Source organism: Crocuta crocuta, unplaced genomic scaffold (genome assembly GCF_008692635.1).
Source record: "Crocuta crocuta isolate KB4526 unplaced genomic scaffold, BGI_CrCroc_1.0 scaffold16, whole genome shotgun sequence".
NCBI lineage: Eukaryota > Metazoa > Chordata > Mammalia > Carnivora > Hyaenidae > Crocuta > Crocuta crocuta.
Genome location: NW_027531893.1, coordinates 1,940,937 through 1,967,314, shown reverse-complemented (window position 1 = coordinate 1,967,314; position 26,378 = coordinate 1,940,937). Strand labels below are relative to the sequence as shown.

At 37.9% G+C, this 26,378-nt stretch overlaps 1 protein-coding gene across 5 annotated transcripts in view; it reads right to left on the bottom strand.

Moving 5' to 3' along the window:
• CADPS2 (calcium dependent secretion activator 2) overlaps positions 1 to 26,378 on the bottom strand; it is a 397,782-nt gene that overhangs the window by 125,474 nt on the left and 245,930 nt on the right. For all 5 annotated transcript variants that reach the window (XM_077773241.1, XM_077773245.1, XM_077773242.1 and 2 more), the window contains exons 11-12: positions 23,158 to 23,294; positions 20,687 to 20,874 (exon numbers count right to left, since the gene is read on the bottom strand). In XM_077773241.1, coding sequence (XP_077629367.1) covers positions 20,687 to 20,874; positions 23,158 to 23,294 — 325 coding nt within the window. The remainder of the gene's footprint in view (positions 1 to 20,686; positions 20,875 to 23,157; positions 23,295 to 26,378) is intronic.

The following is a 26,378-nucleotide window of genomic DNA, read 5'->3' as shown; positions in this document are numbered from 1 at the left end:
GTGTGTGTGTGTGTGTGTGTGTGTGTGTGTGTGTGTGTGTGTGTGTAATCTTTGTATTTCCCTGAAGAACAATTAAGGACAATGTATACTGATCCACAGTATACATATTACTTGCACCTATAGTAGCTATTTATTTAAAAGAGGTATTTATAGCCATTTGCTTCATATTTTAACCTGGAATGAATACAATGGAATTATTCTGCTTTGACAGCCTTCAAGGTAAAGGATTATAATAAATATTTTTCCAGATCTACAGAAAACAATGATTAGTCCTTGAGAATGACTGTGAAAAGTGTTTCATAGTGGCACCAAACATTTGGCAAATTGAATAAACATCCCCTGGATAGAAATATTATAAAAGCATACTGAACACAAACTAAAATAACTGCTTTCCTTCCAAATAAAAATTAAGCTAATGTGAAACTGGAGATTTAATTTTAATTGTTGAAAAACCATAGAAATTTTGAATACATGTAGTGGTTTATTGCACCATATTTTTGTTTATTTAAGTGTGTGGGCACATTTAAATTTAAGTTTATTTAAAAACAAATATTTGAATAAAAACATATAGAGAAGACAGACCATCTATGTTTCAAGATTTTTGTGCTTAGCCAAATATCCCTATGGAATCAAGGCAAGATCTCATTAAAATTTTTAGAAGTAATAGTGAAGATTCTACAGACATCTTTTACTAAGATCGGAATTAAAAGTATAAAATATTTCTAATGAACAATGGATTTAGAATTTATACTATATCAGTTTAAGTATCTGCTTGGGTAACACCATCAAAAATTTTGAACATACGTATTTTAACTTAGTTAATGCAAAGCGAAAGACATTAATCTCATATGCAAAAAGCATATATTTCAACAAAATTCCTCTTTTGCATTTGATAATTAACACTAACCATTTCTTCCTCAAATTGCTTATTTTTCTAAAGATTAGATTTTAGTTCCTAAAGACGTATATATTTATAATTTTAACTAATTTTCAATGCTTATGTATAAAATAGGTAGAAATGATTATGAAAACGTTTCATATAACTTTTCCCAAAAAGATTTTATTTCGTTCTCCCACTCTTGTTTTATGTATATATAAACGTGTGTGTGTGTGTGTGTGTGTGTGTGTGTGTGTGTGTGTGTGTATCCTTGATGCTTGCAACTACTCAATTAGGATAAAAGCAGTTAATTTTAAAGTTATACCTGAATCATAATGACATAAAGACCTTTTATTCATATCAAGGCATCACTTAAGTCTAAAAATTTCTTTTCCATTATAGAGTAAATAATTTGTTATTTCAGAAACTCACATGCTGCTAGAATTTATGCTTTGAAAATCCTATAATTATACTTCCTCCCTAAGTAGGGAAACATCAATTATTTAATTTCACAGAATAATACATTCCATCAGAATGTATTTTCATTGTGAACTCCAGAAAAACTGATGGCAAATATTGGTCTTTCAAATATTTTTTAGGAAGAAGAAAAGAAAGTCTGATCTATAAATTATAAAACAATGAACTGTGAGCTAATCCTAAGGTTTTTAAATAATTTGTTATATATTTGTGATATAATGGGTTTTTTCTACATAGTACTTCAGAGTAAATATCCCCTGAGCAAATGATAACACAAAAACCCAGATTATCACTCAAGAATAAGAACAATAATCACAAAGTTCAAGTGGAGAGTTCTATACAAATCATCAACTTGGGAATTTGAGCTTTCAGAGGAAAACTATAGCTATGGTATGTTATTACACAGAGAGCACTAAAACTTACACCACATTGTGGGTGGGTATTTCACTAAATATATCTATGCAAACTTGATGAAAAAGGGCAAAGAACTTATATTTAGTATTGTGATGACTGATACAGTTCTTTGGCTTTGTTCTTTGGCAGATACCACACGGTCATGTTAGAATCAACCTTGCTTCAACTGTCAAAGGAGACTGTGATTCACAGGGATATGGCAAGTCATCCCGCCATTTTAATTTCACTGGGGCACCTTGCCTACCTGACACAACAGAGCCAGGGGTTTAGGTGATGAAAAGTGAGAAAGGTAAGTCAGGGGAATATCACTTGTGTCAACTTTCACTAAGATAAAGACTGTTAGACACAGTGAAGGGCTGCCATTTTAATGAGCTTATTCTTTAATTAAGTACACACATCTGACAAGTTGAACACAGTAGTATTTTGGACTTGTCCTTATTTATACACCTTTAGGGCGTATAACAGACTACGTATGATATTAGGTATATGGAGTGGGCATCTATACTTAAGTGATTGGGAACAAATAACTTAGCTGCATTTAAGGGCTCCTTCTAAAATTATTCTTCCCAGTAAATGCAAATACCTCTGTGTCATCAGATCTTCCTTGTCATGGTCGTTATTAAAACAAACATAGCGGGGCGCCTGGGTGGCTTAGTCGGTTAAGCGTCCGACTTTCGCTTGGGTCATGATCTCACGGTTCGTGGGTTCAAGCCCCGCGTCGGGCTCTGTGCTGACTGCCAGCTCAGAGCCTGGAGCCTGTTTCAGTCTGTGACCCCCTCTCTCTCTGACCCTCCCCTGCTCACGCTGTCTCTCTCTCTCTCTCCTAGAAATAAATAAAAAATATAAAAAAAAAAAAATAAAACAAACATAGCAATTCTCAGTAACAAAATTCTTAACATGCTCCTGGTATTGTGCTAGTTGTTTTATATGCATAACATAAGATGCTCACAGCAATCCATTCTACCGCCTCCAAAACAGGAGGCTGCTGAGGCTCAAGGGGTGAGGTGCTTTCCCAAGGCCATACAGCTTATAAGTGCGGGAGCCTGGACTTGAACCTAGGTCTCTTGCATTCCAAATCCAGGGCTTTTAGTGCCCACATCTTATTCTCTTTCCTCGATGTTTTCACAGAAAATAATAAAGAGGAAAAAAAGGATCTGTGTTAAAAAATAGAAACTATATCTGAGAAGTAATGTGGAATATTTCAAACATACTCACTTACATCAGACATTTTCTATATTACTTACATAAGGCAGTGAGCATAAAAATTAATAAAATTTGAAATACCTACAGGGCGCTTGGGTGGCTGAGTTAAGCACCTGACTTCTTGATTTCAGGTCATGATCTCACAGTTGGTCAGTTCATGAAATCAAGCCCCAGGTGGGGCTTCATGCACTTGGGATTCTCTCTCTCTCTCTCTCTGCCCCTCCCCTGTTCAAGTACACTCTCTCTAAAAATAAATATACTTAAAAAAATAGCTGCCACTGAATTAGTAACTCTATTAACAAAAAGTCAACAAAGGCAGTTCTAAAATTTGTACTTGCAGAAAGCAGCTTTAAGAAAAACTTAAAACCAGTTATATTTTATGAACATTCATCTAATAGACCCAAGGTAATAGAAATTTAAAATAATAGCTTTACAAACTTAGCTTGTAAACTAGTTTCTGTCAGTTATTCTTTTAAAACACATCCTGGTATGATTGCAGCCTCCTTGGTCTCCCTCTTCTGGTCTTTTCTATGTCAGAGTCCTGGCAACACACTATGAGCCTTTTCCAAGTATGAGTCATACCCTGTCATGCTAACAAGTCATTGCAGAAGCCAAAACCCTTATAATGCTCTGCAAGACCTGTTAGGATCCCCTCTCCTCACGCTTACACTCTGATCTTCTCTATCCCTCACAGCAGATCCCTACCCTGGAGATGGCCTCCTAGTTAGCCCTCAAACACAGAACACATGCTCTGTCTCAGGGCCTTTGCATATGCTGCTCCCACTGCCTGGGAGGTCTTTTCTAGTCTTGCAAGGCTTGCGCACTCCCTTCTCATCTCAACTGACAGAACTCAGGGTCAGCGAAGGTATCTGGAACCACCTGAGGTGAAGGTGTCATCTCCCCTTCCCACAGGTCTCTTCTCCTGTAATATGCTTTGTTCTGCTCACTGTGCACACCGCCATCACCCACACATGATACACTTATTTGTTCTTATTATCTGCCTACTTTGTGCTGCAACCCTGCTACCTAGAGCGGGAGCTGGCAGATCGATGTTCAATACACAAGTGCTAAAGACATGAATAAGTGATACACAGAATATAAAAATACCAGCTATAGATTATAAAATTTCATGAATTAGTGATATCAAAAATACTACTGCTTATTAGATTATTTTATACATTAGTATTATAGATTATATAATGAGTATATTTATTATATGTATTAGACTCTATATTAGTATTAGGTTATTTGGACTGTTTTAAATCCTACAACAGTGGGTAAAACAGGAAATTTTTTGACGAACAAACAGAACAGTAATTAACTATAGATAAATATTCTGGGTAAAAGGATCTCTAAAAAAAAGCTAGTTGTACTTACAACTAGCAGAACATTTTTAGTATTCACCTGTTATTTTAATTAGTGAAATCATTTGCTTTAAATTTCAAGAACAGAATCCCCTTCCCCCACGAAGACACTAAAAAGTAAAATAAATAATGCCTCTTTGACACTGATGAAAAGAGGATGTTAAAATATGGTTATTGAAACTTCTAAAACAAAAGGCCAATATTCTGATTCGAATGTTAACTGGGGCTTAATTCTATGAGTGATAATTAAATATTAAAGCCGTTCCAGTGACACAGAAGGATGTTCTCATGTATCAAGATTTAAATTTTTCCTTCTATTTCCTGGGGCCTGCAGTTAATGAAGTCACATGGTTTTAAGAACACTGCTCCGTGAAAGTTTAAGATATGAACAAATTATAAAATACAGTTTTATAGTAGATGCACTTCCTTTAATTACAGACACAAGCAAGTTATGACATAGAGCTTCCCTCTGGCATTATGTAAAAAGCAAATAAACACCAAGTGGTTGGGTCTATGTTAATTATACTTGATAGAATTCTTTAAAATAAAGAATTGATACAATGGAATCTTCTGCCTCTGATGCTAAAGAGCCTCCCCTTACATTTGCTTTGGTGTTGCAGTGTGCTCTCAGAGAAGGGATCACATGCAGGCACATTCGCAAGTATATACACACACACAACCTTTTTTGGAAAGGCAGATTCATCCAAAAAGAGTTCCTATACATATTAAGGCCTTATACAAATGAATTTTATTAAATTCCTGCATTAACAATGTAGGATCTTACAATGGATTTTATAACTTGTGTTATTCCTCAATTGGGAAGATTAGGCATTTTAAAACACGCAGAATCTGTACTGTATACTGGACATCCTGTCATTACCACCCACTCTTTCGGTGACAAGTAGAAAATAAGTTCTAAATTGATAAGGATTTTTAAAAAAATTTAAATATTTATATTTCAGAGAGAGAGGGAGAGGGAGACAGTGCACGAGCAGGGTTGGGGCAGAGAGAGGAGGAGACAGAATCTGAAGCAGGCTCCAGGCTCTGAGCTGTCTGCACAGAGCCCTACGCAGAGCTTCTACTCACAAACTGAGATAATGACGTGAGCCAAAGTCAGATACTTAACTGACTGAACCACACAGGCACCCTTGAGAAGGATGTTTTTCAAAGACAACTCACAAACAAGAGAGAGAGATAGTATTATAACCCAACTCTATTATCTTTGATGGTTTTTGGGGGTAGTTCAGGTAAGAAATTAGTTTCTGTGAAGGTAAGAATTATTACATATTTCAAGAAAGATCTAAAAAGAAAAGTGTGAAAAATGGGTTGCAGAGTCAGGCATTGGAGCCAAAGAGCAAATATCGATGAGGGAATCTGCTTAAATATTTAAATATGGTTTAACTTCATAGCTTCACTTCCCTTGAACAGTTTATAGTTCACACATTTTATGGTGCTCTTTCCCAGTATAATACAAACTTTCAGAGGCCCACAAAGACTGATAAAAACTAATTTTAATATCCATTTCATCTGATTGCTAACAGGTTTTTAAAAATGATGATCCTGAGACCCAAGGACTTTTGAACAATACAACTTATGAGACCTTGCTGGGGGCCCATGATATAACCAAGGCATGTTAAGGTGTTTGCAAAATTTGATAGTAAAGAAATCTGTTTAACTTTCACATCACTTTTCAAAGTTATTTGATCATGGGATCTTTGCACAACTCCCACCTCAAAAGAATCCTTTAGTGCCAATGAGTGTTACTTAATGAAAATTGTAACATATTCATTCTATGGTTATTTTCTCAATCATTTTCTCAGCTGGACAAACTCTAGATACTTGAGGGATAAAATCATCCGTGGTTTCAGAATCTGTAGAAGTCTGCATATCGCTTGCAAGAAAGTGCTCGGGAAGCTTGTGGGTTGAAGAAAGATACCCGGAGTTACCACTGTATAGAAAAGTCTGGTAAAATGATGAGAGAGATTTCCTTCACCAACAATCCCCCTCCCTGCCACAAGTTCATCAAATAATGTCCCAGCAGTTTGGTGGCTTGTAGCAAAAGGAAATTTGTAAGCAATGACAGGGCAGATAACAAAGTTCATGGTGCTTCTGAGTTTCTTAGAGGCTTCTTTTCACGTGCCAACTCCTATGATGAATGTAGGACCTTAGCTTCCTCTGGACAAAGTGAGAAGGGGAGAGACACCTGGAGAGTCGCATTTTGGAATTGTCAACTGGGCCTGCGGCACAGCAGGCCAAAGTCACTTTGCACTTCATGTAATTCCCACCAATATCCATTGTGAACAGAATAAGAAGGAGAGAGAGACACAGCACAAGAATAAGAAACAATGGAAGAAGAGGGAGAAAACAATAATCTCTCAATTTTGTTCCCTAACTTAGAAAACTTCTTGTTTCATACAAAATGAGATCTCATTTGGATGGTAATATTATTGGTCACATAAATCAGTGTCACTTCACCTGATATTTTAAATATTCAGAAGAAATTAATTTGACCCCTATGTTCATTGACATATAAGCAGCACTTTCTAGCAGTTGCAAAAAATATTTTGCAAATGAAAATGAAAAATCCTATCATCTTTCTAAACACTCCTCCCTCTGAATCCATCCCTTATTTGAAGTTCCAACTGCAGTCTGTTTTCTTTGGAGGTTATTTAAAAAAGAGATACTTATTGAAAAAAGAAAGCAAGTTTCCGACTCTATGAAGATATGTGATCTTGCGACTCAGTTTTTGTGTTCAGTAATGAACAGGTCACGGGCCATTATCAAGATGTTCGATAACTGGGCTCTCCTGAAACAAAACTAAAATCATGATTGCATAGAACTCTAGAATTTAATAGAAATAAAATAGCAAGGTGATTTTTAAATGAAAATAAAGAGTATTAAGATTGGTAGTGTTCTTTGATAGGTTATCTTTGCCCCATACCCAATATTAGTAAAAATAACAATATTTTAGGGGTGCCTGGGTGGCTCAGTTGGTTAAGTGGACAACTTTGGCTCAGGTCATGATCTCACTGTTCGTGAGCTCTGGGCGGACAGCTTGGAGCCTGGAGGCTGCTTCGGATTCTGGGTCTCCCTCTCTCCCTCTGCCTTCCCCTGTTCACCCTTGGTCTCTCAAAAATAAACAAATGTTAAAAAAAATATATAAAAAAAATTTTAATTACAAGTCTATATGTACATAATTGAGAAGAATTCAGAAAACCATAAAGAAAAAATAAAAATTTCTTTATGTGTCCCAATCATTTTGTAAATATAATTCCTGTTTTTGTTCAATTTAAATCTATACATAGTTATAATTTGAATTTATTTGTAATGAACTATAAACATCTTCTCACATCATTTAAGTATCCTAATTTATGCTCGAGAACATTTTTTTGAGTTTTATTTATTTATTTTGAGAAAGATAGAGTCTGCGTGAGTAGGGCAGGGGCAGGCAGAGAAAGAGAGCGAATCCCAAGGCATCTCTTTACTGCCTGTGCAGAGCCTAGTGCAAGGCTTGAACTCATGAAACTGCAAGTTCATGGCCTGAGTCGAAATCAAGAAGAGTCGGAGGCTTAACCGACTGAGCCACCTGGGTGCTTCCCACCCCCCCAATTTATGCTTTTTAATATTTCATGTTATGGATGTGCCATAACTTACCCAATATTTCATTAGAATTTAGACTCTTTCCTCTATTTTTTCCTATCATGTATACTACAATATATAGAGTACATTTTTTTTAAAAGCTTTTTGAGAACGAGAAAGAGCACGTATGCACGTGCAGGGGAGGGGCAGAAAGAGAATCCCAAGCAGGCTCCATATACTGCCAATGTGGAGCCCGAGGCAGGGTCTGAACCTACGTACTGTGAGATCATGACCTGAGCCTATATCAAGACTCGAATGCTTAACAAACTGAGCCACCCAGGTGCCCAATGCTTATACTCTTATGTGTACATAATCTTACACTATGATATTTTTAATTTGTCGCTTATTGCTTCTTTAGGTTAAATCCTTGAAAGTACATTGTTGGATAAGTGGTACTATGGATTGAACTGTGTCCACCATGAATAAAAATTTGTATGCTGAAGTCCTAGACCCCATTGTTACTATATTTGGAGTAACCACCACTACACTTTTAGGTGGTAATTAGGTTAAAAGAGGTCAGTCATAGGGGTGGGACACTAAACTGATAGGATGGGTGGCCTTCTAAGAAGAGGAAGAGTGAGACTTCTCTTTCTCTGTTATAGGAGGACATGGTGGGGGAGGGGGGAGAGGATGTCATCTGTAAGCCAGGACAAGTCTTCCCCAGAACCTGACCATGGGCACCTTGATCTCTGACTTCTAGTCTCCAAAACTGTGAGAAAATGAATTTCTAATGTTTAAGCCACCCAACTGATGGAATTTTTTTATGGCAGCCCAAGCTAAGACATGTAAAAACGTAATGATATTTTCCGAAATGTGATCCATACTACCAAATTGCTTTAAAAAATTATTTTTATTGTTTTATTTATTTCTGAGAGAGAGAGAGAGAGACAGAGAGACAGACAGACAGACAGCACGGGCAGGGGAGGGTCAGAGAGAGATGGACACAGAATGTGAAACAAGCTCCAGGCTCCGAGCTGTCGGCACAGAGCCTGATGTGGGGCTTGAACCCATGAACCGTGAAATCATGACCTGAGCTGAAGTTGGATGCTCAACCAACTGAGCCACCCAGGCACCCCCCCGAATTGCTTTTTAAGAAAGTACTTACCACTTTACGCTGTGACCAATGAGCATGAAATGATTTATTTCCCTGCAACCTCATCAGCTGTGGTCTTTATCGTTTGTTATAATCATTTTCAATTTTATACAGAAAAAGAGTATTTCATTGTTTTAACGTATTAATTTCTGTGTGGTAAAGTGATACAATCTTTATGGCTTACACAGAGTCTGCTGGTCATAAATATCATTGCATTTGATTCATTAAGAACAGTATTTAACTGTGAACTCTACTTTACCAAGTGCTCCAATATTTCACCTGTAAAATTTGTAAACAGATGGCCCAGTATCATTCAGTTCCTTACTCAATATTCATCGAGTACCTGCCTAGGTGCTGGGAAAATATCACAACAGAAATGTCTCCTGCTCCAACAGAGTTTAAAACAGGGAAAGGCACTAAAAGAAAAACCAGACAGTGACGTACAGTTACAGTGAAGAAGGGCAAACTATACAAAGTGACGTACAGTTACAAAGCTTTGAGGTAGCACGGATTTTCAGAGGAGGTGAGATGTAACAGACGATGAAAGCGTTTCATCAGGAGGAACTGGAAGCAGAGACTCTGAAGAGAGTCCCGACAGGTTCTCCATACTCAACATGCTCCAACATTTTTTTCCAAAGTGCAATTTTATTATGTGACTCTTCTGCTTCTAGTATAGTGGACTGACTTGATACTCCAAAAGACCCCTTTTCACTACAAAACACCTAACCGCTGCAGAAGTTGTAACAAGCATGCAGAAGTTAAATGTTGTGCTGTACTTATAAGAAAGTTAAAAAGAAAATTCTCCCAAAGCCAGGAAAATGAAAATGAACCAGAAACTGAAACCAAAGTAGGGGTGAACGTGAATAACAGGGCTGCCCTGGGNAGAGAGTCCCGACAGGTTCTCCATACTCAACATGCTCCAACATTTTTTTCCAAAGTGCAATTTTATTATGTGACTCTTCTGCTTCTAGTATAGTGGACTGACTTGATACTCCAAAAGACCCCTTTTCACTACAAAACACCTAACCGCTGCAGAAGTTGTAACAAGCATGCAGAAGTTAAATGTTGTGCTGTACTTATAAGAAAGTTAAAAAGAAAATTCTCCCAAAGCCAGGAAAATGAAAATGAACCAGAAACTGAAACAAAGTAGGAGTGAATGTGAATAACAGGGCTGCCCTGGAGGGAAAGGCCGACACCACGGAGGCTTTTCAGCTATGTTCAAGAGAACACGCCACCAGGCCAGCCACCCCACGGGCCACTGAGCCAGAGACTCCTGCAAAGCCGGGGCCCATGAATGGGCTGTACTATCAGTTAAAGGATGGGCCAGAAAGAATCAGTGTTCTTGTAAGGGGGAGCCAACAAGGAAGTCTTTCTGTTTCTACAACATCTACAGAGTGTGTTCCCTGAGAATATGAACCGTACGCCGGACCTCATTACACTGGGTACTACCCGTGCAAACAAGAAAACCCCAAGATGAGAAACTTAAGTAGCTCCAGTAGCACCTCTATCACCAAGGAAAAGCAAGAGCACATGCTCTTTAAATGAAAGTACTCTCACGCCAGGTCTTGTAGAGTTCTCACAGATTAATTTCGAATACACATGCTTACTAAAAAAATGCTATTTGAGCAAGAAAACAGAGAGTATGGCAAAAATGTCACCAGAAACAAAATATAAACACCTAGAAAATTTAGTTTCTGAAATTGATTAGAATAATTATAAAGGTAGAAGGGGGAAAGGAGGGAGGGATAAAAACCAAGAATCAAATCAGAGAGGTTCAAAAATGATGAAACGGGGGTGTGAGAGTGGCTTAGGTGGCTGACTGGATGACTCCCGATTTCAGCTCAGGTCTTGATCTCACAGGACTGCAATCGAGCCCTGCACTGCTTGAGTGTAGCCTGCTTAAGATTCTCTCTCCAGCTCTCTCTGCCCCTCCCCAGCTTGTGCATGTGTGCGTTCTCTGTCTCTCTCTATCAAAAAAAAAAAGAAAAAGAAAAAAAAAAGATCAAATAGATTTAAAAAAGAACCAAATAGAAATTTCCAGAACTAAAAAAATTTAATAATTGAAACAAACAATTCAATGAGTGGGTTAAAAAGTAGATGTCCTCGTTAAAGAGAGAATGAGGTAGAGGAAGGGTTGGCAGAGCACAATCCACCATTTGTTTTTATGAATAAAATTTTATTAGAACACAAACCACACATTCATGTACATGTTCCTCTTGGCGGGTTTTGCACTAAAACATACAGTTGAACAATTGTAGCAGATGGCCCACAAACTCCAAAATATTTATTGTTTACTATCTGGCCCTTTATAGAAAAACTCTGCCAAGTTCTGAACTAGAAGACAGAACTGAAAATATCACCCAGAATGCAGCTGGAGAAAGAAGTAGAATATGTATTACAGACATTAAGACATATAGAAGATAAATGCCTCGTATATGGTTATTTGCAGTTTTAGAAAAGAGATTAGGGGAGAAACAATATTTAAGGAGATAACAAAATTCCAGAAAGATGGGAAATATGGATCTTCACATCCAAATTAAGATAAATTCAAAGAAATCTGCACTGACTCAGTATCAAGGTACATGGATCATAAATCCACAGGAACCCCCAACAGTATACATGAAAAGAAGTCCACATGTAGACAGGTTATAGCAAACCCACAAAACACTAATGAACAAAATGATCTTGAAAGTCTCCAGAGAGGAGAGATAAATCCCCCTCAAAAGACTGGCAATAGAATGCCAACAGCTTTCTTACTGGTAACAAAGGAAGCCAGAAGAGAATGCAGTATTATCTTCAAAGTTCTGAAAGTAAAGGTGGATCCAGAACTGTTTACTTAACAAAATATTCTTTAAAAAATGTAGAAGAAACAAACACAGTTCCAAATAAAAAATTCGCTACCCATAAGTGCTCTGCTACAGGAAATGTCAAAAGATGTACTTCAGGAAAAAAGGAAAAATTCTAAATCTAAGCAAGTATTGAGTGTAAAATATAAAACAAATAAACAAGGATACAATTAAAATACCAGACAATAGAAGCATGTGAGAGAGGAAGGGTGTGTGGCTGGAGTGAAATGTTCTAAGGTCTTTCTACTCTTTAGAAGGAGAAGAAATGTGTTGATTAGCATAAAACTTTAAAAGTTTAGCAACATGCCCGGTAAAATCTCAAATGTTGGAAAATGTAAACTATTGAGGGGGAAATAAACTAGAAGAAAAGAACCTGGATGAAACAAGACAGCAAGAAAGAAACAAAAAACTTACAAACATGAACCGAAAAAAGAAAAGCCAAAATAAAATGGTAGAAATAGGTACATTTATAGCAATACACATAACTGTAAATGGACTAAACTGATTAAAATACAGAAAACATCATATTGGAGAATTAAATCAAAATCTACTTGCTATTTATAAAATACACTAAAACACAAGAATACAGAATGGCTAAAAGTATCAGACAAATACCAAAAGAAGGCTGCATTGTTAATCATCTAAATAAACTTGAATGCAAAATGCATTAGTTGTAAAAAGGGTCATTATTAAATAATGACAATAATTTCCATTCCTAGGAAGATTTAACAATCTTAAACTTGAATGTACCTAATACACAGTCTCAAAATATACAAAACAAGAAGTGGCAGAAGTAGAAAAAAGAAACCACTGCAGCAGCTACAGCTTTCCACTTACCAGACGGGAAAAATGTAAGATGAGCTCAGAGCATGGCTTAGTACCAGAAAATAACAAAATGCTTTAAAAAAAAAAAGAAAAAGGGAGGGTGCATATCACAGGGAGTCAGTCTGAAAGAGCTCTCAAAGGCTCAAGCTAGAACCGTTTGAGCAAAATAAAGCAGCATCAGGTTATAACCCAAAGTATAAAGAAAGTACCTATGAATCCAGGTTAATATACATAATGGTTGACAAAGTAAATAGAGAACAGACACATTTCCTTGCAGGAGAATTCCAAATAATACAGCTAGCTGGTCCTTCCTCCAGGAAAGTGGCACTCTCCGGTCGAGTGTGTGCTAGACTCAGTGATTTGTTTTCAAATACTAGTGTCTAGAGAAAGCAAAACAATATCTTTATAGTGGAGAAACCTACATACACCACTTTTCCCAAGTGATCCCAGTGAACACGACCAGTGACATCCTGGGGGTATCATGGACCACCTGAGATGAGGGAGTATTTCATCTCTTTAAAAACCCATAACGTCAGTCTAATCATGAAAATGTCCCACAAACCCAAACCGAGAGACATCGGACAAAACACTTGACCAGAACTCCCCCAAACAGTCATGGTAGTGAAAAACCAGAAAAAACGGAACTCCCACAGATCAGAGCGGACGTGACAACTGAATGCAAAACGTATGGCATCCTGAGTTGGACCCTGGAACAAGGGGAAAAAAAAAGGAAATAAAAAAAATGGGCTATTGAAATCCAGTAAAGAAATGCTGGTTAGCTAACAGCAATGTGCCAATGTTGGTTTCTTTCTTTAGAAAATTATTTTTCTAAAACATTTATTTTTTTAAAAAATTAATGAAAGGGGAAAAGAGTAGTATATAGTTCAATGAAGCCAAAATCTACTACTTTGAAAAGACTAATAAAGGTTACAAAAGTTCTGGCAAGATGGATTGAGGGGGTTAAAAGAGAAGGTAAAAATAAACAATATTAGAATGAACAAAAAAGTAGGCAGAGCAAAAAGTACAGAGAACGACTTGAACTTAGTATCAATGCATTTGAAAGCTTAGGTAAAAAGCACTATTTTCTAGAAAGCCATAACTTGACAAAAGTCACTCCAAAGATAGATGGAAAGCCTGGATAGTTAACTACAAAATTAATTAATAATGTGATATGTAAAAATCTTTCCACCTAGAAGTCTTCAAAGCCCAGATGGTTTTAAAGAGGAGTTATTGATATTTTTTAAATGTTTTTTAATTTTATTTTTGAAAGAGAGAGACAGAGCCTGAATGGGGAAGGGGTAGAGAGAGAGGGAGACACAGAATCCAAAGCCGGCTCCAGGCTCTGAGCTGTAAGCACAGAACCCGACATGGTGCTTGAACCTATGAACCGTGAGATCATGACCTGAGCTGAAGTTGGATGTTCAGCCGACTGAGCCACCCAGGTACCCCTTGATAATTTTTAAAAAGTTAAGTCATTTGACATCTATACATAACAAGCTAGGAAGTTCCCAAACTCATTACATATGTCTATCTATGATAATGCGGATGCCACATCCCAATAAAAGCACTATGAGAGAGGGAGAAAAATAGCTCAATTTTGTTTTGTGCATCAACATAGATCTAAAAACCTGAACTGGCAAGAGTACTAGTAAATGGTACAGATGTGCACAGATAGCTTTTTGTTTTTATGTAATTGCATTACATATTATCTTCTTTAAAAAAAAAGAAAACCCTTTAGTATATTAGAAAGTTACATGGAAATCCAACTCAAGATCTCAAACTTTTCCACACCTGATTCTCGATGCTAAGAAGGCTCTAAAGGTCCCATGTGTAAAGAAAGCTGGTGTAGCTCTCGCTTCTTTGGTTAACCTGACTTATGTTCTAACACATATTCAATAACACCTTTGCCTGGTCTCCTCCTTAACGATTTACCTTCAGTGGGCTCCTTTATGCATTATTTCAGAAAAATCTAGGAGCTGTGTGCTGCGAATGAATGGTGTGGAAGGAAAACAGAGGCAATTGAGTAGGTGATCTTAATAACTATTCCTGAGGTTGCAGTCTGGCCACTTACTTACACTGGGTGACTGGATTCTTGACTCCTGCTTTTGGCTAGGTCTTGGCCACTATCCCATTAGACCCATAGTGTTTTCCAGAAACATAAGGTAGGTGGCATTGATATAATTATTCATAATGAACGTATGGGACACTGAGGCTCAGACAGGGCCAATTGCTCAAAAGGAAAGAGCTCATAAGTAGAACTGGGACAGGAAGATGGATATTCTGACTCCTGGCTCAGTGCTATTTTAACATACTAAGTCTTTCCACCTCCCGCTTTGTTCTTCTCTGTCTTGCTTTTTTTTTTAATTTTAATGTTTTATTTATTTCTGAGAGATAGCGTGAGCAGGGGAGGGTCAGAGAGAGAGGGAGACACAGAATCCGAAGCAGGCTCCAGGCTCTGAGCTAGCTGTCAGCACAGAGCCCGATGCGGGGCTCGAACCCACGAACCGTGAGATCATGACCTAAGCCGAAGTCAGACACTTAACCGACTGAGCCACCCAGGCACCCCTTGTCTGTCTTGCTTTGAAAGGCATAATTACCTTGTTCTACTATTGAACCCAAGGCTGGGTGGGGATAGATGTTCTTGCTGGGCAAGCTTGACTGAGACAGATCTGAGGTTATTCTAGTTTCTGACAGAATCAACAAAGAACCTTCAGAGTAAATTTAAAAGGCACTCATTAATCCCTATACTATCCCTTCCACTTTGGTGCATGTAGGATGAAATCTGTCTGATTCGCCACATTATGTGAAGATGAACCTTGCTTACGGCATTGGATCTGGTTGCCCACTTGTCCCAGAAGTGAGTCTCAAGATTCACAACTCATGTGACATTTACACTTAATTTTCTCTAAGTCACATATCAAAGACTAGAATTAAGAAATTCTGGTAAGGAGAAAAAAAAAGTGGTAAGAAAGAATTTTGGTGAGCCTATTTGATGCAATTCTCTCTGATTTTACTCAAACATGCACCACTGTCTCTAACATTCGAGACAAGAAGTTAAGGCACAATTTCTGAAGTGATACGTCAGAGGAAATGGTACCTGTGAAGATGGAGACATCATTGTGTAATAATGTGACTGATTCTCCAAAGGCTGCTTATTACTTTGTAAGATCATCTGGAGTCCACAGAAAATCGAGATTATTTTAAATATGAACTCTAGTCATATTCCATCCCATCCCTACACTTGAACGATAGCGCATCTGAGCTGGCCTTTGTCAGATGTGCAGCGGCTATGAGGTGGCCCCACTAGACTGTGGAGCAGCCAGTGACTATATTGTGTACACAGCTTACAGCTTACATTAAACTGACACATAAAAGCCATTTTGTGTTGCTGCTTTAGTTTCTCCACCCTCAGCCTGACTAGCAAAACCAAGATGTATAACCACACATATCAACCTAGAACTTTGCCCTGTCAGGCATTGTCTCTGAAAGTCTCTTTCTCCCTCCTGTCGTCCTTAGCGGCACGATCGCTGAGTGAGTGGCTGTGTTATTCACGGATGTGTGCGGCCATCATCCTGCAGGAATGTGTCTGTTTCTGTCCTTGACTCACTTTTTTCTTTCTTCCTTTCTTTTTCTCTCTCTTCCTCCGTCTTAGTACCAGCCAGACCTTTTCTGTTTAACTCTATTATTTTATTCCTGAAACACTCCGAGTGCTATTCAGAGAAGACAGGTCGGCACAGAGCACCTCGAGTGCTCAATGCTGTGTAACAGGATGTGCTCCCGGAAAAATTTCAGATCCAGACGGCACTGCTGTCCTTCACTTCAGTCAATGACAAAAGGCAATCTTTTTTCCTTTTGAATTTTTGACAGAGGTAGCTCAGGTAATGAGCAAAACGAGCCCTGAATGCGTTTTGACAGATAAAAACGATCATAAAGAGAGACTATGGCAAACACTGTAGAAAAGTAGGACTTGACATTGACAGTATTTTTAACAAAAGTCTGTATAAATATCAGGCACTGCAGACTCAGATAAGAGAAGCATGTTTTCATGAGGCGAGGTTGCTAAAACCCAAATATTATATTGCCAAAGAAATGAAGAGTAGAATTACACAGGCATTGAAATATTTCCACTATTACAGCTCTACCTACCTATTTTTCATGTTTTTCCTCCTCTTACAGTTTACGTCTCTGTGGCTGGGTGGCAAAGCTAAAAACATTATTAGTTGTTATTCTAATAACATCTTCATATTAGCATTTCCCCTTTTACACACGAGAACTTCGGAGTTTCGGAAAGGTTAAGTGATTTGCCCAATATGGGTCAGTTTGCAGATTTTGGAGTCAGATTCAAGTAGTGATCTTTTGTCTTTTTTTACTCTTTCATTGTCACAGCATGACATTTCTGAATGACATCTGTTAGACTCTAAATATTACAGGAAACATCATACCCCTTCAGCTTATCTTGGATAACTTCTACCTCAAACTGAGGTTCAAATTTCCATAAAACTGCATTTCTCCCTGTCTTTTTAAAGCTGCACATGACCTAAATGTTGAATCCCAGACTGACTTGTATTTGTTCTATACCATCCGGAGATACCTGAAAATATACACATTTTAACCTAGAAAATTGATTTCTGTTAAGCATAAGACATGCACAGACACACAAACACACCTTAAATTATACTTTACAGTGTACCATTATAAAGAAAACAATAGTTTTACAGAATAAAAGTAACTATGGCAACCTATAGATTCAAACCAGGCTGCCTCCGAGGCGGCAGTTCCCAGTTGCCTCAGTAACTTTCCATTAAAATGTCTCTCAAACACATGTTTTGGGGAAGCATTAGCTGAATTTCCTACTTAATGTTCTCAATTTAATTATCCCTTTCAGTGTTAATGATGAAAATAATCTGATCACACAAAAGTCTTTGGGGAGGTCTATTTCAGTACAACCTTCTCAGCCTCTTGCATTTCGGAGTCCTGCCTAACTAACATTGGGAGATCTATCGTTTGATATCCATTGGTCAGGAGGAGGTAAGACAGAGCCAGGAGCTAATAAACAGTTTTAGTGAAAGAAAGCTGCTCATGTTGGCTACTGATTAGTGATCCTGACTTGTCCCCTGTTGTCGCTGCTCCATAACCCCCCCAACACCAAAGTTTATGGAGTACAGATGGTTTAGTTTAGGGCGATGGGAAATGACTACAATCTGCAATCTCCCCTTAATTCTCAAGTAAGGCTGCATTCCATAATGAGGTTCCAGATCCTGAGGACTGGCTTTAAATCACTGTGGAATGAGAAATGGCAACAGTGACAACTTCACCTCAACAAATATTTATTGTGTGCCCACAAGGTACAAGGCAGCGTGGCCCATCCTCCTACAGAGCACAACAGGTGAATGAGAACTGGATTTTGCTTTCGAAATATGACCTAGAACGATAGAAGCAGGGGAGTGGGGGTGGGGATTTAGCATGTAGGTACGCATGATAAAGTTCATAAGGAAACTACAGGTATAAGGTTTTTAGTGTTTGAGTTAAGTGACGCCTTCTTCGAGGAGTTTTAGGATACAGGATGGTTACACATTTGGAAAAAGAGAAATAAGACATGCAGAATAAGCGAGTTGTCTGGGGTATAGGTTGTGCAGGGAGGCATACTGGGAGAGAAGTCGGGGTAGATCAGACAAGAATAATGTTGAGAAAACCTTAGTAATACAGCTTGGAACTTATTTTTAATTTCCTAATCAAACAACAATCACTGAAATTTTCTGTAAAGGAGTAGAATAAAAGTTAATCTGTAATTCTGAAGGTGATTGCTAGACTTTCGTAGGGAGAAAAAAAGCATCAGAGAGGGGTCCCTGGGTGGCTCTGCAGGAGAAGCGTCAGACTCGTGGTTTCGACTGATTGTGATCTCAGATTTCCTGAGATCAAGCCCCACACTGGGATCTGCACTGAGCATGGAGCCTGCGTAAGATTCTTTCTCTCTCCCTCAGCCCCTCTCCCTTGCTTGTGCTCTATTTTTTTTTTAAATAGCAGTAGAGATGTATAAAAATAAATAAACCAGAAAAAAATGAAGGCTTGAAATTAGGGTAGTGCAATAGAAATGACAAAAAAGACAAACTTGAGGAGTGCTCACAGTGCTGACACTGGCAACAGACTGTGTCTCGGAGGTAAAAGCAAAAGATGAATGGAAATAGGCCATTTATGGAAGTGATATTAACATGACCAGTGAAGTAATTCATTCACTCATCAGATGTTTATTGAGCACTTATTTTGTTACTTTTTGTCAGGCACCCTCTGCGAGGAGCCAGAAGAGGTTCAGAAGCTGGTTTAGTGAGACGGTAGACTTAATTTTATACACAGAGGGTTGAAAATGCCAGAACATTCAAGCCGTCCATGGTCAATCGAGACCTATAGTTTAGGAGCGTCCTTGGTTTGGAGTTACCTGTAAAAAGAGAGGTCACCGACGCTGTGGAAAGGTGCGAGCTCTCTGAAGTACACTTTTTCTGTGAAGTAGAAAAATTCTCAGAACGAAGAGCAAGTTCAAGAACAGATGTGAGAAAAGAGCTATCCTGCGCTTGGGAGTCTGGAGGAACACAACTTATTCACAAGGAGGTGGTCAAAAATGAATGAGAGGAGAGCCGACATGAGGCGGTGCGGCATCAGGGAGATAAGCAGCGTTTCGAGCAGCACAAACCCCTGGAAATTCCAGAGCATCAGCTTTTCAGTGGGAGTATGGAGGGTGAAGCTGGAGAAGAGGCTACTGGTTAGGTCATTACCCAATCTATTTCAAGAAGCCTTGTTGGCAAGTGAGTAGCTAGAAGCCAGAAGCAGATGGGGGGAATGGAGACAGAAGACCAGTTGGGAAGATAAAGAGCACAATGGAATGGTAGTTTGACAGGTAACAAAACTGAAGACAACATAAGCTACCAGTTAACATTTTGTTTGATGAATCATGTGCCAGGCAGTGTTCTAAGTACTTGACACTTTCTAATGCATTTAGTCCCTAGACAATTCATGACTTCCGGGAAAGATACTGTGTTCTATCTTTCTTACAGACAGGGAAGCTCAGACACTTGACTAGACGAAGACGCTTGCCCTACCTCACTCTGTTAGTTTGTATTCCTTTGAACTCAGCACTCTGACTTCAGAGTCCCTTAACCACTCTGTAATGTTGAGAGGCTAGCGAATGCTTACACAGGTTTATGGGATGAAAGGAAATATGAAGATAGAGAGATGGAATAATGGTTGAAACAAGCTAAAAGGGGGATGGGATAAGGGGTAACTCCTTTGTGGGAGGAACCCCAATAAGTTCCCTGCAGCAAGGGTTAAGAGAATACACGGAGGGAGACATGGAGAGATTTTTAAACTCAGGGGCCCATAGCTGTGGGGGTCTGTATTAGGCGACTTTTTTTTATCCTTTTGGTAAAGCAAGAGGTGAGGTCAATGGCTCCGGGTGCTAAAAGGGGACCTGTTCTTACGGTACACAGAAGGAGCTAAGGGGGAGACTCCCTATATACCTCATTATTTATCTTGCTTTATCAATGAAAGCTTATTCCACAGTGGAAGGGCAAGGATGGACCATTAGGTATACAAGGACCTGTCAACAAGTCCTACCCAGACATACATATACATCATGATGGAAATACAGAGGACACTTCAGCTGTGCAGACCTAAGTGCTAGGTGGTCCCTAAGAACTAAAAGGCAACTTCTGATCTCCTAGATATTCTACTTTCTTTCTCTTTCAAGTGGCTTCAATGGCAAACAGAAACATAAAGTGCAGCCAACCTAAATCAACAGCATATTGATGTACATTTTTCCTTTGTGGGTTTTTTCCCATCTCTTGCAAGAAGTGCTTGCTATTTAAAATCTGTTACTAGGTGATGGTGGCAAAGCACATTTTTCTCTCTTCCCAAGTCAACCCTACACGTGTCACTGTGTGTTTGCAAGTAAAAATACCTGTTGCCGTGCACATGAGAGGCGCAGAATGCAAAGCTGTAATGGAGCAGGGTTGGGTCAATGACAGCACCGTTTTCTGAATGTTCCATCAGTTCTGTAAGGTAGCAGAGATGTCTGTGACAGCCTCTCACACCATAACGGGCACAGTACTCATCTAACACAAAGACTTGGCCAGGGCTAAACCAACCCTGCAAAAGAGAAAAAAAAAATTCTTTCTGTACTAGGATTTGCTTTTCTGTACGCACTCTTAGACATTATAAGAAGAAGCTGTGGCAAAGTGTCTCTTGTCATTTTTTTTTATTAGTAGCATGTTTCATGTTAATTTCAGAAAGCTAATGTCAACAGTTTGAACCTGTTCTGAGACACTAGTAACCTAATACCATTCTCTCGTTATTGCCAAAGCACGACATGGGCAACCTGTTTTTCTCCACTGTCATTCAAAGTTAACCAAATGAATTCACAGTATCTAAATTATCAGTCACAAAGAATAACATTCTGAAAAACTTCGATCCCTGAATGAGCCAATTAAGAAGAGAAGGGTAAAGCAGACACCATAATTGAAATTTCGGAGTTGCCACAGCGTTTTTATAAAGTGAACTAAGAAAGTTCTAGTTAAGTCTGGCAACAGTAAACACAGGCTATTTGGGAATTTACATATTTGGGACACTGTTCTCATTCTGTTTGTCCTTCTATGACCAATACCAATATAATAGAGTCAATGTTTTACAATAGTTTTTGGTTCTCTAGAAATGAGATGTGAAAGGGGTGTGTGTGTGTGTGTGTGTGTGTACGCGCATGTGCACACGCTCGTGTCTGTGTGTATGTGAGTCAGTTGAACCAGCAGGTAATCTGCTTGGCTAATATTGGAGGACAGGGTTAGACTGAGTTTGTTCATAAAATGTTTTGATGGATTATATGAACTAAGACAAAGGATTTTAAAAGGGGGCAGGATAACTGCACAAGAGAAGGAAAAGACTGGTGAGAAATTCAGAAAGCTAAGACAGCAATAACACTAAGATGAAAAGGAGGAAAGAAAGCTCTCAAATACTTACCGTGGTGATGGTGCAGGCACTAAACTGGACACAAATATGACACGCTCTCTGTAATGTTACAGCCATCATGCCTGGTAGTCACTACGATCTCCATGCCACAGACACATAAGCTATAGTGCAGCGACATTTAGTGAATTGCTCAAGACACTGAAAATCGGTCCTTGGGCCATGATTTATATCCAGGGCCATCCTGCCTCCAAACGCCCTTTCTCATCACACCATGCTCACCACCCTCTAGATGCAGCTGAAGACACACTATAGTGCTCTCCTCAGACTCCTGATGACAGGTGGGGTCACCCACATAACCAAAACAACTTTTGTAACTCAGGAACTGACTTTACTGAGTGGAAATCCACCAGAGAAGTCCATTATTGATGTTTGCTGTATGTGTGCTTGTCCCTGGAAAGATACCATCAGCTTTTGCAATGATTTCACTCTCCATGTAATTGTAAAGTTTGGGCTGGATCAGGTTTAAACCATGCACTTGATGTACTTAATAAAGAATGTACAGATGATTTATCAAGACAGTAAGTTGTGATCATGGCAATAAGTTGTTTCAATCCTTCCTGCCTATTTGACTAGGTCTGATGATCTTGGAGCATATCCTGCTAAAACCTTATTTTAAAAAGAATGTAGCTTTATTGTAGGTGGCTACCGTGTTCAGTAGCCAAGAGACTATGTGGTGATAGGAATAGGGATATTCAGGCTGGATACATTTCACAGGAACTGCCGCTGATGATATAAATCCTTGGAAAGGCACGTGTAATTCCTAGGCTACAGTTTAATGCCCACATTCTGAGGAGTCAAACATTCCTTCTACATGTAAATGGTACTTTAGATCTCAAATTTGGGCTGGTTTCTACACATAGAGAGTAGCAGTTTAGCTACTTGATTTAGTTTTTTAAGGAATTCAAATTATCTTTGGAAGGTTAAATGAAACCAAAGCTTTCCTCTGTTACATGTTACCCTGTCATATCATTTATCTCACTGTTTCTTTCCCCTGCCACTTAGGCTGCCTTTCTAGAAACAAAAGAGAGAAACAAAAGATAGCAACATTTGGTGAGAATTTAAACCTTAAAATGTCTATACAGGTGTTAGTAAATCCTATTCCAGAGGTTTTTTTTTTTAACCTTCATTAAAGCCTTTATTTTCATTCAGCCTTCTCCAGAGGGACTGATAAACCACAATTCAGCGTCTGCTTGAGTCTATTCTCCTGTCTATTGAGTGGCACAGCAGTGGTCTTCAAGTGTATAATTTTCAAATTGGGAAGCAATCGATTGGAATCCTTTATCCCTAACTCCCAACTACAGTTATTAAAGGGGTCAGGAATAAAATGCCGCTTCATAACAAGTGTTTCTCACTTTAAAAAAATCTTTCATTCTAACCTACAGGGAATGGGATGGACAGACCTGTACTCACCAAGCAAGAGTAGGAATCATTCAGTCTGTGATCCAAAGTCTGCCTCTGGAGTATTCTAAAAAGGAAGGCGTGGTCAAGCTTGCAAGGATTAGCAGAAATAAACTCATCCATACCATGTTTCTGAAAACGGTCTGCATCTGTAAATTCAGAAAAGTATGTATGATAACACTTACTTTTTTGGCTTACTCATGGGCAAATACAGTTTTTGAACACAAAATGCATGCCTCATGATAACACACTATTTTCTATTACAAAAAACAGGATGCCAGGAATCCAGCATATTAACATAAATTGCAATTTTTTTGCAGCCTAATGAAAAATGACCTGGAAAAATCTGCAGATCATTTAAAATGGGGAAATTCTATTTTCACTCAAAGCCTTTTCTAATATTCATCACAGAAACAATCTTATTTTCCAATTTTAAGAAAACTAGATGTGTTTTATGTATGTGTTTAAAGAAGGAGCTGACTGGAAAAGAACCCAGGTCTATTCATAAACAAACAGCGATGCCTAGAAGCTTCCTTTCCAAATGGCAAACTAGGGCAGAAATGAACACACAGGCTTCTGCTGGATCACTTCCAGTCTTTTTTTTTTTTTTTTTTTTTTGAGCCTTTAATGGGACCAACCTTCATGTAGAAATGGCAATGAATGCTCTCAAGCTTCAAGTTTAAGAGATATGAAAAAGGGAGCATCATGTTTGTGCAAATACGCAGACAAAGCATAACGTCCCAAATGGCACTTCAATCAAAGGCCCAAATTTCTTTTTCTTTGCAGATTGCATCTTTCAACGCCCGCAGACCCTGCGGGTTTATCAAAAGGCAAGCTTTTATGATTCCTTTCATTAATGGTATGTTTTGTCAAAGTCTTCAATGTGAGTTATTTACTAGGTAGAGAGAAAAAAGGCCACACATCACCCAAAAGGAGTGCTGGGGTGTTACTACATTAGCTCTGTTAGAAATGTAGCATGAATTGGGCAAGCAATCAGTTATCAGGGTAAAAGTAGACTCTCCTGACAATGGTAGAGCTGAGGCTCTATTGTTCTTTAAATTCACAGATAGATCTCATTCTGGTCATCATAAGAAGTAGAGTCCTAAATGTAAGCCAAATGTAATTTTTAAAACCTATATGGTACAATCCTAAAATTGCAAAGGAAGGAAGACAAAAGCTTATTGATTAAACGCAATTACAGGGTCAGACTCATAATAAAACTCAATATTGATCTGTGGACATGATGCTAACATAATCAGTCACATTTAGATATTTAGCCCAGATCATATTGATCCTATGTCAAGTTCAACTTTCAGCCATATTTGTGGATGGAAGAACTATGTAATTCAAGCTGAAGGGTCTTCAGAATCATATTAAAAAAAAAAGATCTCACATCAGTGCAGATGTGAATGTAGCAAGTAAGCAATGAATGGGTGCTCATCGATGATGTAAGGTATTGGGTTGTGATCTATGGAGAAACTACCATATGTATTCCCTTACATTTGCTAATTACTTAACTGAATGACTAAATGCATTACATGTGGTAAATTAGTATTAACTAGATGAACACCAAATGTTATTAAACTGCTTTTCCTGAATTGAGAGATGATCCAACTTCTCTTATACTTTATTTGTATGTCTGATAGTCTTTCAAAATAAAGTAACATATATAATAATGCAAAATAATATCAAATTAGTAGACAGCATATGGAAAAATGCAAGGCACATATTATAAAAGTATTATTTTGCATTTTAAATAATCTTAGAATCTTCATTTCTCCATTTATTTGAGTAAAAAAATCTTTTAGTGTCATCTTTATGAAATTACTAGTTTTATAAAACATCTGAATTTCATTATTTCTTTCAACAGAGAAAGTCATAACAAGAAGTTAAAAACAACACCCACTAAAGGCTTATCTGTTGAGAATAGGATATATAATGAATTTCACAGAAAATCCATAAGTCTTTTACACTTCTACAAAATACATACATTATATTCATAAATTCAATCTACATAATTCTTTTTACTTCCACCTTTTATAGGGGTTTAGATAGAAGCAAATTCTTTTACTTTAAAGCAAAAGTTTACTGTCTTTAAAATCTACAAGTCCCTGAAAAAAGTAACTTATGATTCATTTCTGCAATCAAATCGTATTTTTCAAAAATGAATTTACTTTATGAAGTATTTTCCTCATGAAATGTAACTCTAAACCATACATTTGCCTATGTGTTGAGCCCTTCTGAATCACACACATGAATGAAAAATTACTGTGCCAACAGTTAGCTTTAGTGATAAAAATATTCATGGTAGCAGTTTAAGTCACAAAAACAGACTCCATATTGACAGCGATAAAATATGCAGGTCAACAATGTTCTATTAAAGAAAAAAATCCACAATCTCTCCGGGGCTGTAGTTCTATGAAAGTGAAATGTATTCTTAGGGACTACCCCATCTCCAAAATCGAGGGTGTAAAGACCAAGCAGTTCTACTTTCTTTTTATGTCTGATAAGCACAATTTAAAATATTTGTTTGCAAATATACTTCACCATGTACCACTGATTTATTAGTTTCTATGAATTCGTAAAGAAATAAATTTTGAAAAAGCCATGGTTTTGATCTCTGTGTGAGAATTTCAGGAACTACAGTACAATAGGAAAATATCTATTGTTGAAATACTATATAGTTTCTTATTTCTGTAGAAGAATATTTTCATGTAGTTTCCTCTTGGTATAACATATCTACATTTACTCTTAGAAACTGCAGAAATATGTGGATCAAATGGACTGTGCTTTCAATCAGTTACATAACCAAATGCAAAGCTTGGAGACTTGCTCTAAAACTGGGTTACACTCGATTATCTTCAATTAATGTTTATTATAACAAAATTATGGTGACTAGTTTTAAATGAAAAATTATTCACGGCACAAATCAAATGTTCACTGATAAGGACAAATTTCAGCTCGGTTTGTCTTCCGAAACAAAGTAAGAAAATCATCCAAAGAAACCAACAAGATACGAGCTTGAACAATGTACTGCAAAACTGTCATAAATTGTGATGATTAACCTATGGACTAACTATAGATGTGGAACATGGTAATTGAGGATACTGGTGGAGAGTTTCTATGGTAACAGTTGGATACATGCTCCAGCGTCTTTAGGTGGTACTGTCACCAGGTGTGGTCAAAGTGGATGGAATAAAATCCAAATTGAGAAAGATTATTATCTGCTATAG